Source organism: Echeneis naucrates, chromosome 17, assembly GCF_900963305.1.
Source record: "Echeneis naucrates chromosome 17, fEcheNa1.1, whole genome shotgun sequence".
NCBI classification, from domain to species: domain Eukaryota; kingdom Metazoa; phylum Chordata; class Actinopteri; order Carangiformes; family Echeneidae; genus Echeneis; species Echeneis naucrates.
This window is the reverse complement of record NC_042527.1, coordinates 2,453,535-2,465,858: the sequence shown is the minus strand read 5'-3', so window position 1 is coordinate 2,465,858 and position 12,324 is coordinate 2,453,535. Positions and strand designations below refer to the sequence as shown.

The 12,324-nt window shown below is 39.9% G+C and overlaps 1 protein-coding gene across 5 annotated transcripts in view; it reads left to right on the top strand.

The window, feature by feature from the left end:
* Nucleotides 1-12,324, top strand: part of LOC115057168 (xenotropic and polytropic retrovirus receptor 1 homolog) — a 47,567-nt gene that overhangs the window by 22,138 nt on the left and 13,105 nt on the right. For all 5 annotated transcript variants that reach the window (XM_029524062.1, XM_029524065.1, XM_029524064.1 and 2 more), the window contains one exon: nucleotides 2,698-2,749. In XM_029524062.1, the coding sequence (XP_029379922.1) occupies nucleotides 2,698-2,749 (52 nt within the window). The remainder of the gene's footprint in view (nucleotides 1-2,697; nucleotides 2,750-12,324) is intronic.

The window sequence follows — 12,324 nt, the reverse complement described above, 5'->3', positions numbered from 1 at the left end:
TAGCCAAATTGGATCATTTTGGATAGGTTTGGCACACTGGAGATCGCCAAGGGGCACTGTTTGGTAAAAACTCTATAGCTCCTCAGTAGTTTTACCTATCAATCTAGAATTTGGTACACATCGACAGGGAGTGTGTGCACCATATATGTAAAATATGTATTAAAAAAAAAAAAAAAAACCTGTTCCATAGTTTTCACAAAAAATTTCTAACCCGTTTTTTATTTTTCAAAAAATATAGTTTTTTCATTGGCTTTATTTTTTAGGGAATGACTCAATGCAATATTTTAAAGGTACAGATGTCTTCTTTCGTTTAAGCCATCAGCCATAGTTCTGGGATTAGTACATCTGAAGTTATAAAGCTTTTATTTGCAGTGATACCAAAACAGGCGGAAATTGCCAAAAAGGGCCTCTGCGTAAAGGGGTTAAGAAACTTGGGGCGGTGCTCATCCATCACTGGGGTTTTGACTAGATGAAACTAGAAAATTCTTTGGCAGAAATTTGGAGAGTGCCTTCGGGGATTGCTGCTGGGATGAGTACATAGATTTGTCAGGAACAGAGAAAGCCACCGTCCAGCTCCACAACACCAGCCTCTGGATATTTTCTCCCAGCTCCGTGGCTGCCTCTTGGCTCTGTGTCCTGACCTTTAGAAGTTTAGTCATGTCCTTTAGAGGGGCACAGTTCAAATTCTATTTGTCTTACAGTTAAAGTAGAGACATTTTTCAAGAGAGGAAAATAATCTCTACAGTTTTGGAGAAAATGACGTGTGTACCTCATGTGCCCGTGAGGGCGATTTCCATTTTTTTTTTTTTTTTTTTCTGATAATCACCTCAGCCATGCACTCTAACCCTATGGTCACATGCATGGCGACAAGGTGATTTGATCACTGGGCAATTGTTGCCTGGTGGGCATTACGCGGGTGTGCTTGTGCGTACTTTTTTTTTTTTTTTTTTTAAAGTGCCACCATCTAATGTGCCCAACCACTCCCGAGGATCACCAAGAATATTATTAATAATAAAAAACCGTGGGACATTGTGTTCATCAATCCTGTTTGCTATGGAAAAAGTGAAACAAAAGTACAGACTGATTTGTTTTCATTGAGCCTGTGCTAGCCCACGGTGTTAACTCGAAACAATTGACGTTACAAAAAACATCCAGTCATAATGATGAAATTTCCTGGTTTAGACATATTTATTTATCACCAGAATTTGAAAGAAATATTAGGGAAAAGCCAAACTTGTTAGATATATCCATAAATCCTGTGTCGATTCAACATTGTCCGCCTTGTTGAATTCTGTTCTGAACTTGCGCAATCGCCACACCTTCTTCACTCAGATTGGCTATTCGCCTGGTTTTGTCGCCCAAGATTTGAATAAAATAGAACGCTTTTTTATTTTTTTCCCCCACCCACCTGGCTATGTGTGGCCCACTCGTCTCCACTTGTCAGCCTCCAAATTTCTTTCTTACTTTCTGTTGTTGTTGACTCTGTTTTTCATGTATGTGCTCTTGATTGTTTTTCTTAACATTTCTGGAGTGGCTGACCTGGTTAGAGTTTGTGTAGGCTCTCACATGAGCATGACCAGCTCTGCTGTTTTCTGCTGAGGCCAATGATCCCCACTCTTTGGCTGGCTGGCACACAGTGACGCCATTGTCTGAAACACTGACTGGCCATCCTACTATCTAATCCTTAAGTGAAAGCACATGAAACAGTGCAACAGTCTTCTTCTCGCTCTGGCACTTCATTAGACTGTATGAATGTTGTATCCCTACACTCTCCATAGAAGAGGCAAGCTACAGTACATAGTTAATTGCATTATCATAGGGAGAGCAGAATGATCCAAATGCACCAGTGCAAATGCAGTTGGATCTGAAATCCCGATTGGAATCTCTGGGCTGTTTTCATGAGGAAGAACAGAACCAGTATCCAAGCTGAATGACTATCAACCCTCTAATACCACTCAAAGGAGTGCCTCCTGAATTATTGTCATAATTGCAACAGGCGTACTGGGACTTGTTTGTCATCATTACAATAACAGGTGTGTGAACTGTAATGAGGGTGGTTTACCTGCCACAGACCATAAATAAAAGCGGGCATAAATTTTGGAGCTTTCAAGTGAAGTCAAGTGCTTAAGTACTTTAAACTTACATACTATCTATTGATATCTGTGTTGGATCTGGTATTCCCTGCAGTCAGTCAGAACCGATAAACCCTCTTGGATGAGGTGAACCCTCTTCAAGAATCTTCAAATGGGTCTAGTTGCCCCAGATTTAACTTCCACCAAGTTCTGGGCCATCTTAAAATATAACAATGTGTGATTGAATTTAATTCCACCCCTGTGGTATTTTAAGATGAAGTACATTTTTTTTACACCTTGCCAGTAGTGATATAGTCTACTGTAACAGTTTTGCAAAAAGGCCTCCTTCATGGAGATTGCAATGTTCAAGGCATGTTTTATTGTATTGCAGTTGTATTGTGTTTTGCTGACAGATGTTTCAATTATTTTATCCACTCCTATTGAAATCAATAAGGGTAGCCAAGTAGAAATTGTAGCCTCCAAAATGACTAACCAATTCAGAATGTGAGAACGTATTACTGCAAATTATTGCACATAGGTAACTTCCCCTCTAAGTTAAAAAGTAAAAGGAAAGTGAAAAATTGAACAATGAATGGTTAATAATGAAATTATTCCTCTCTTGCAGGCTTTCAAAGAGATGCTATATGCTGCACAGGACCAGGCTCCATCTGTTGAAGGTATTTCAGATTTATTATAAGTTTTGGTAAGGTAATATTAAACCGCTGTGCCTAGAGATGCAACATATTCATTCATCAACTTCAAACCATGTGTTTTTGGCTTAAAGTAGTGGTTGTTTCCCATAGTTACTGTCGCTCAGGAAAAATAATGAAGTTGTAAAAAAGTTCAATTTAAATGAATAAAAATAACAAAACAACTCTGCATCTCCTCACTACCTTTGCAGAGTCTCCTGCTTTCCTCTTTGCTTAACTTAATATAAATAATATGAAAATAAAATTAAGATAAATGCAATGTTTTGCTTGGAAGAAATGGCAGGGCAGCTCCTTAACATCTCATGTATTAACATGAGATGTAGTCAGTGTTCAGTCTGACTTGTCCTCATGTTCTTTGGCTCACACAAATGAATCATTATTTACTATCTGGGCTGGTGTTTACCACAAACTTGGTGTCTATTTGCGACTGCAATTTTTTTTTTTTTTTGGTGACTTTTTTTGCATGCGACAAATAACTAAACAATGTACATAGCTTCACTGCTTTGTGTTGTGTCAAACAAATGCTGTATATGACTGGAGACCTGTAGTACAGTGCATGTTCATATAACCTCCCATTGTCTGTCTTGATAACCTGAACTACACAACTGGCTCAGTTAACCATGGGTTAACCTGTTAAGTCCTGTCAGGTGAAAGAGAAGGAGTTCTTATAGTATAAGCAATATCATAAATGTAGACAATATGATCACATAATGATGCTTATCATTTATGAGTAAAAATGAAATAGATTAGAATGGTTGAGGTCTAAAGATAAACTGAACAGTGTACCGTAATTTCCGCATTATAAGCAGCTACTTTTTTCACACACTTCGCACGCTGCAGCTTAAACAACTATGTGGCTAATTTATGGATTTTTATGGGTAATGAGCTTCATGCTTCCAATACATTTAGCGTCAGACCAATGAAATTACTGGTCACAGTGGACCAATGAAATTGTTTGAATTAAATTAAACGCACCCACACTAAATTCTTCAGATCAGTCATTTATTTTGTGCTTCATGCACACACCCTTATCATGGAAAACAAACAATGCATGTGATGCAGCTTTTATGTTAAAGTCGATCGATCTGGCAAAAAGGCGAAATCTTTCTGTGTAACATAATTCCTGCCATATGCCATTTCCTCTCATATTTCTGACAACTGCGGCTTATTAACAAGAGCGGCCTATATATGTACAAAACTGTTTTTCTCTTTAAATTTAGCAAGTGTGGCTTATATTCACTTGCGCTCTATAGTCCAGAAGTTATGGTATATGAAAAACAGTTCAGTTGATATCAGTTTGTGGGTAGAAGTGCATTGAAATGAGCCAGCTTCAACTTCTTGTTTCTAATTGAGGGATATGGATCCGTGTGTAGATTCTTGTTCTGATCAAAGAGTTGCAGTGATGAAGAAGAGAGTAAAACTTTCATCACTGTTGGATGAAAAACTGCATTTAAATCAAATGAAGCTATAATAGTTCTGAAGTTATCCAGTGTGATGGACTTGTGTTTGTTTGTTAGATACTCTGTTTTATACATTCATACAAAAAAGTCATTATATTAAACATAGTGACTGCTTTCATATAGGATGACTTATCTACTGCTACTTATTTATCACTATCAACCTGTCAACAGTCAAACTAATTGACAGTGATAAGTGATCCTCTGAAGGAGTTCAGCATTGGTCACCATGCTAGTGACCAACGCAGCTGGGGTGATGAAGCCAATCCCTGCCAACACTCTGGCCAAGAGCGGGGTACACAGGTCACCAGTAATTGCAGACATGGGACAGACAGGGACACACAATGCTCAAAAAATACTCAACAGTAATCACAGTGTGACCCAAATTTAAGGCCACAGAAAATGTCTTACTCCCCTTGTCCCACTCATCACTGACATCATCAACTCCTTCCCTACCTCTGGCACTGTTCCCCTGCTTCTCAAGCTTGCATCCATAACACCTCTCCTCAAAAAATCCAGCCTGGACCCTGACGATCCCAACAACTTCAGACCCATCTCCAACCTCCCATTCCTCTCAAAAATGCTGGAAAGAGCCATTGCAACTCAACTCAAGCAATACCTCCACTCCAACAACCTGTATGAAACATTCCAATCCAGTTTCCAAAGTCACCACAGCACTGAAATAGCCCTACTCAAAGTCGCCAATGATCTCCTACTCTCCTCCGATTCTGGCTCCCTCACCATTCTCCTCCTTGTTGACCTCAGTGCAGCTTTCGATACCATCAATCACTCCATCCTCCTCCTCCTCCGTTAGCATCACCGACTCCACACTCTCCTGGTTCACTGCCTACCTGTTTGACAGATTCTCCATCAATAACCATAAATCCCACACCTCCCCAGTCTCACACAGGGTCGCTCAATGCTCGTGGTTGGTTCCACTCTTTTCATCTTGTCCGCCATGGTCTGCATTTCCATTGGTACGCCGACGATATACAGCTGTACATCCCTTCCAAAGCCATCACTCCCACCACTCTCTCCACCTTCACCAACTGCCTCACTGACATAAAAACCTGAATGAACAACAACTTCTTCAAACTGAACTGCAATAAAACAGAAATCATCAACTTTGGCCCAAAATCCTGCCTTCTTTCTTCCCACAGCTTCTCACTCTACATTGATGGTCATTCAGTCACTCCTTCCCCCATGGCACGAAACCTCAGCATCATCATGGACCCTACATTTTCCTTCAAATCACACATCAACCACGTCATCAAAACATTTTTCTTCCACCTCCATAACATTGCACGCTTCCGCCACACCCTTTCCTCCTCAGCTACTGCAACACTCATCCACGTCTTCATCACCTCCAGACTAGACTATCTGCATCCGGCATCCTTCATGGCCTCCCTTCTACTGTCCTCCAAAAACTAGGGTTAGGGTTAGGGTTTGGACCGTACCCTAACCCTAGACCGTCACTACAGTCACTCAAGCAATTTGGCCTGTAATTGTTTACTGATCAAAGATGAAGTGATGTGTAATTGAGGATATTGGTTGTTTTATTGATCTATAACTCAAAGCATGACTAATGATTTGCGACATCAGATTTTGTCTGTGAATAGGTGAACTCAACGAAGAACTGCATACACTTCACTGACTCTATTACAGGTGACAAGGGTTGATAATTTCCCAAATAATGATGTAAACAACATTCATCTCAGTGTTTATTAAGTTCCATCCATTTTCCATTTTATTGACACATTTTGATCATTGCATGGTATACATCAGAGAGAATACTTGATAGTTAATTAAAGTAATTGACAGCTTAAACCTGTGTTTCGTGACCAGATGGCCTGTTAAATATGAGAAACATGTTGATTGCGCAGTCAGGTTAAGTAGAATATTACACACATTGTAGCAAGAAGGAGCAGCTGGCTTAGAGTATATTTTAGGATGAAAATAAACCAGTAGTGATGAAAGAAAACAGTAGTTAATTTCCAGTGGCAGTGCATTGTTAACCACAGCTTTGTAATAGTTAATATTTCACCACACTTAAACACAACCTGGAGTAGTCTGAGGGTTTGGGTTAGACCTTCACCCAGCGCTGAGCATTTGTGGATGTAGACAGTGTATTTTAACCACATAATGTACAGCTCTTTGACTAATTGCTGACTTGCTGTAAATACATGGAGCTATGGTATACAGAGAAGTGTACAGTCACATGCTAACTCCTATGACTTATGATTCACAGAATGAATCCATTCAACTGTCTCACTTTATTGTTTCCTTGGTCTCAGGTTATTTTCAGGCAGAGGAGCAATCGGAAAGTGCTTAATGATGTAGATGCTCTCTTCAAGACACTTATTTCTCTAGCTTCTTATTTTTCTTGTGTAGCTTGATCCCACACTACTGAAACTAGTTTCTAATTTTGAAGACACTTGAGTTTCCTGTTTTGATGGCTAACAATGAAGTGTAGTGAGAAGTCAGCACAAACTCACTTTGTTCAGTGTGAATACAAACAATGTACATGTGCAAATATTATTGCAAAGCCAATATAGTACATAAAGAGACATACTGATTTAAAAGAGCTAATTAAATCTATCACAAAACCCCTATTCAATCTATCACTACACTTATGCCTCATACTGTGAACGATTGTCTCCTGCATGGTTTGTTTCTGTTTCCATAACTGCCTGATTCCCCTTCCTCTTATGACTGGCCTCAGCTGGAGCCACAGCATTACACACTGCCTTCAAAAGAATCAAATGTTGGCCAAAAATAAACAAAAACAAAAAAAGAGAGGAAATTCCTGCAGAATTTGTGCCAGTGTCCCACATAAGGAAACCAAAAGGGGACACTTATTATTTAGACCCGAGGTAAGGATAATTTAATGACAGTAGTATTCGTTTTAAGATTATACATATAACTGGCTGGTTTCCTCTTACTGGCTACTTACTAGTTAAACAATGCAATGCAGACAATGAAAACGATCCATTTACCCAGGTAAATTGTTTTCAACAATACAAAACTTTGACTTGAGTGTGACCCGGTGACTGACAGAGTGAGACCCAGTCCTCATCAGCTGCATGTTTTATTTGTGCTTTTCAACATCTGGCTCAACCTGTATTCAGCTATCTACATTTTCTTCTGATTATGTTAGCAAATCTCAGCCGACACATAGCATATGAAATGAGTTAGATGATTTGATGGGTTTAGGCACTTTTCTCATTTAGTGTGCTAATTGTACACACCAAATCAGATCAGATTTTTGAGGAAACAAAAAGGAGGCATACACAAGTGAGGAACACAATTGACCTTACTTTAAATACAGGCTACAATATATTTCATTCTAGGATCCTTGATGTAAAAGATGAATACCGCTGGGTTCAAGAGTCAGACCTTTCGTTTCAGTTATTTTTCATCAATTTCTCAGGCTGACTCAGTATTCCATGTTTTTTGTTTGATATTTGGGTGGTGTTGTAGTCGTATGAAATTTAAAATGCATACTGTGGCAAGAGAGAGGGAGAGAGGCAAGCTATTGCTGGAAAATTGACCTAAAAAACATCAATTGTCCAAAGGAAAGTATAGCCCATTACTTAGAGACAGACATATCATAATGATAATAATGATAATAACCACGATGACATGAGCTGAGACACGGAAAGAAAAGAGCAGAATAAGGCCAAAAAGGGATAAGGAGATTACTGTTGTGTGACTGCGGTGGCTGCTTGTGTGTGTGTGTGTGTGTGTGTGTGTGTGTGTGTGTGTGTGTGTGTGTGTGTGTGTGTGTGTGTGTGTGTGTGTGTGAGGGATGGGACACTCCTATTTAGTTAATTTGGTGTCTTGTCTAAAAGCAGCTAGTCTGAAACACAGTGAATCACTAAGTCTGACTCAAAACCACCTTCCCGGTCTGTTGTCTGGCTGCTGTTGACGTGACAGTGGTTGGAAACAGAGTTTCTCTATGTCCACTGTTCAATTAAAGTTTACCAGAATCTGTCCCGGCATGACTACTTAAATAGTTGAGATCAAAAAAGTTCAGAAAATTACAGGACTGTGTTCTGGTAAAACTGAGAAAAAAAAAGCATCTGATTCACTTGGAGGAGGAGCACTTTATATCATGCTTGAAGTAAATATAATATCAAAATAATAATTGAGGACCACATGTGAGTTTGAGGCAATTTTGATGTTAAATATTTGACGCTTCTCTTTATAAATGTTGAAATCCATAAGTGGATATGCCAAGTACCAGCGGAGTTTGCAGGTACTCTGGTTTCCTCCCTACATCCAAAGACATGCATCTTTAGGTTAATTGGTGATTGTAAATTGTCCGTAGGTCTGAGTGTGAGTGTGAGTGGTTGTTTGTCTGTCTCTGTATGTTGGCCCTGGAATGGACTGGCAATCTGTCCAGCACGTAACCCGACCTCGCGCAATGTGAGCTGCAATTTGCTCCAGCACCCCCTGCAACCTGGAAATGGATGAGCGGTAGAAGACAAATTAATGAACGGCCAAGGGGCAAGTACTGTAGATGGATAAAATCCACTGTCTAAACATACCTTGTCACCAGCCAATATCAGAAATTGTGTTTTTGTGTAACAGACATTGTTGGAATACAGCCTAACAAAGGAGGGTAGAGCAAAGTTGTTTTTATTAATCAATTAATTGTCAAAATTTACAGAATATACATTTAGTTTAACAGCTTAAACCTCATGTCACTCATCACTCCATGAAGTCTGTGAAGTGGTTGACTGTGCAAATATCGAAACATATTTCATAGTTAATTAGTTTGTGGATGTGTTACATGCTACCAGTAGTGAAGAATGGCTTTCCACTGTATGACCATATGCTTGTGTGTGCACACATCTGTATGTTTATGTGTCACCCCACCCCCTGTAAGGTTGAGATGTACAGACAGTTGAGTAACAGAAGAAAGAAGTGCTGTTACACCAAAACAAAAAAAAAAAAATTTAAATGCATGATTATTTTGTCATGAAAATTTACATGAAGATTTACTTGCCAAACTAAAAATTTAGCAGCAGATCCCTTAAGTCCTGGAATTCGTAAGCCTCCATGAATCTGGACTTGATGGTTCAACTCAGCCCAGGTGTTGTTGAACTGGACTGTGATATGGGGGATTTGAAACCAAATGAACACCTTGAACTGGATATTTAGGCAGTCGTCTTAAAGTAACAAAGTGATCCAAGATTTCCCCACTAATGCATCTTGGTGCCAAGCCTTCACTCTCCACAGCCATCAATGAACTTACAGTTGTGCTCATAAGTTAAGCTCATAAGAATTTATGATTTCTTGGCCATTTTTCAGAGAATATGAATAATAACACAAAAACTTTTCTTTCACTCATGGTTAGTGCTTGTGTGAAGCCATTTATTATCAAGCAATCAAAATCATAATGACAACAGAAACTACACAAATGACCCTGATCAAAAGTTTACATACCCTTGAGATTTTGGCCTGATAACATGCACACAAGTTGACACGAATGGGTTTGAATAGCTACTAAAGGTAACCATCCACACCTGTGATCTGTTTGCTTGTAATCAGTGTCTGTATAAAGGTTCAGTAAGTTTCTGGGCTCCTGATAGACCCTTGCACTGACATCTCTGGATTCTGAGTCATGGGGAAAGCAAAAGAATTGTCAAAAGATCTGAAGGAAAAGGTAATTGAACTGTATAAAACAAGGAAAGGATATAAGAAGATATCCAAGGAACTGAAGATGCCGATCAGTGTTCAAACTTTAATTAAGAAGTGGAAAATGAAAGATTCCGTTGAAACCACACCACGATCAGGTCGACCAACAAAACTTTCTGCCACAACAGCCAGGAAAGTTGTTCGAGAAGCAAAGAAAAACCCTCAGATGACTTCAGCTGAAATACAAGACTGGAAAAAAGTGGAATGGATGCAAGATGCACAATAAGGAGGCACTTGAAGAAAAATGGGCTGCATGGTCGAGTCGCCGGAAGAAAGCCATTACTACACCAATGCCACAAAAAAATCACACTTACAATATGCCAAACAGCACAGAGACAAGCCTCAAAACGTCTGGAACAAAATCATTTAGAGTGATGAAACCAAAATTTTAATTCTTGGCCACAACCATAAACGTTACATTTGGAGAGGAGTCAACAAGGCCTATGATTATAGGCACACCATTCCTACTGTGGAATGTGGAGGTGGATGACTGATGTTTTGGGGATGTGTGAGCTACAAAGGCACGGGAAACTTGGTCAAAATTGATGGCAAGATGAATGCAGCATGTTATCAAAAAATACTAGAGGAAAATTTGCACTCATCGGCCCGGAAGCTGTGCATGGGACGTACTTGGATATTCCAACATGATATTGATCCAAAACACAAAGCCAAGTTGACCTGTCATTGGCTACAGCAGAATAACTTTACCTATACAGCAGGTCTAGGCCAAACTCTTTAAAATTATTTAAAACAGGGGTTAGGGTTTAAGCACATTTTAGCTCAGGGGCCACATGGAAGAAAATCTATTCTCAAGTGGGCCGGACCGGTAAAATCATGGCATAAAAACTTAAAAATAACAACAACTTCCACGATCGTTTTCTTTGTTTACTTTGGTCCAAAATAGTACAAGCACATTCTGAAAATGTACACATCAGAAACAATCCTCTTGAAAAAATACTTCAAGTTGGTTAAAATTTCTGAGAAAAAAATTGGTGCAATTTCAAGAACATAATGCCTCAGTGATTGGAACTTTGGATTTTGTCTCAGTGTATCTACAAAACCATAAAACTTCAAGTCTTCAAGTTCAAGTTACAACTTTTTTATGTATCAGATACCTCACTTGTCATTTCCACGCATTAATCCTGTGCTAACTCAACAAACAATACAAACTGAGGTAGAAACTATTGGGTTAATTTAGTTCCTGCCTTCTAGGCTACACTATTTATTGATAGAAAAATAAAAGCTGTGTAATGCATGAATAATTTCAACAAACCAAACTTTCACTGACTTCCACTGCCGCATCAATGATTTCTCGGCTACGAGTAAACACAGACTGCTGTTTCTTCAGATCCGCCAACAATTTATTCATCTTCTCTCTTCTTTGTTGTCCTTGAAGGTTGTTGTATTTGGCGGCATTAAGAATCTCATAGTGGCGACAAACGTCATATTTTTTCAGCACTGAAACATGCTGTGAACAAACCAAACACACAGCTTTCCCATTCACTTCCGTGAATAAATAGGAGGATGACCTGTTTTTCCTGGAAAACTCTGCACTCTGCATCCACTTTCCTCTTTTTTGACATTTTGGGGCAATGAGGGTGCCAACGCGTGTAATGTTCAAATCAGTCTGGCAGAGAGACAAGCAAGCTCCGGACTAGCTGTAGCCTACTTGTTCAGCCCCGGTATAAATAGTTTGCTTACTTGTGAGTGGGTTCATTCACATGCTGGGAAAAGCCAATTGAGTCTAGTAAGGAAAGAAACCCAGAACTAAGGCTGTCACTTTCTACATCTACATGAATATTGAAATCCCCTAGTAATTAATTTAGGTTTAGTAACTTTTCTAAATTTAGGTGATCAGGGAACAGACACAGTTTCTATAAACCATAGACATAGACAGAGACTCTGTTCTATTCTCGGCAGGAAACCACTCTGACTTAGGCGCAGACTGCTCTGCCTCCTAGTCTTGACTCGGGGTTGTCAGGGTTATAGCTTTCTAATAAACTCAGCCACATTCCTAGATATGAGAAGGGCACCACCTACGTTGGTGTCGTTTGATGGCTCGCCACTTCCTCTCTCCCTTCTGGCAGGGGTTGGGGGCTTCCCCTGGTGCATGGAAGATCTCCCTTTCCCCCTCTCCTGCAGTCTCCTTGGTCTGTGTGCATCACAGTGGCACGGGTTCAGCCCCCTGCCCCTGCACCCTCCCCCTTTTGGGAACTTCACTGGTGTCCACCTGCTGGGGCATTGCCAGGGCTCTCGGGTGGGTCTCATTGTATGGGGAACCCCTGGCTCATCCACTGGCTTCGGTGTGCCGGCGGCCCAAGCTAATTAACATATGAAAGGCGTCCTTTATACAACAAAAGTGGGCATGGTTTAATGAAAATT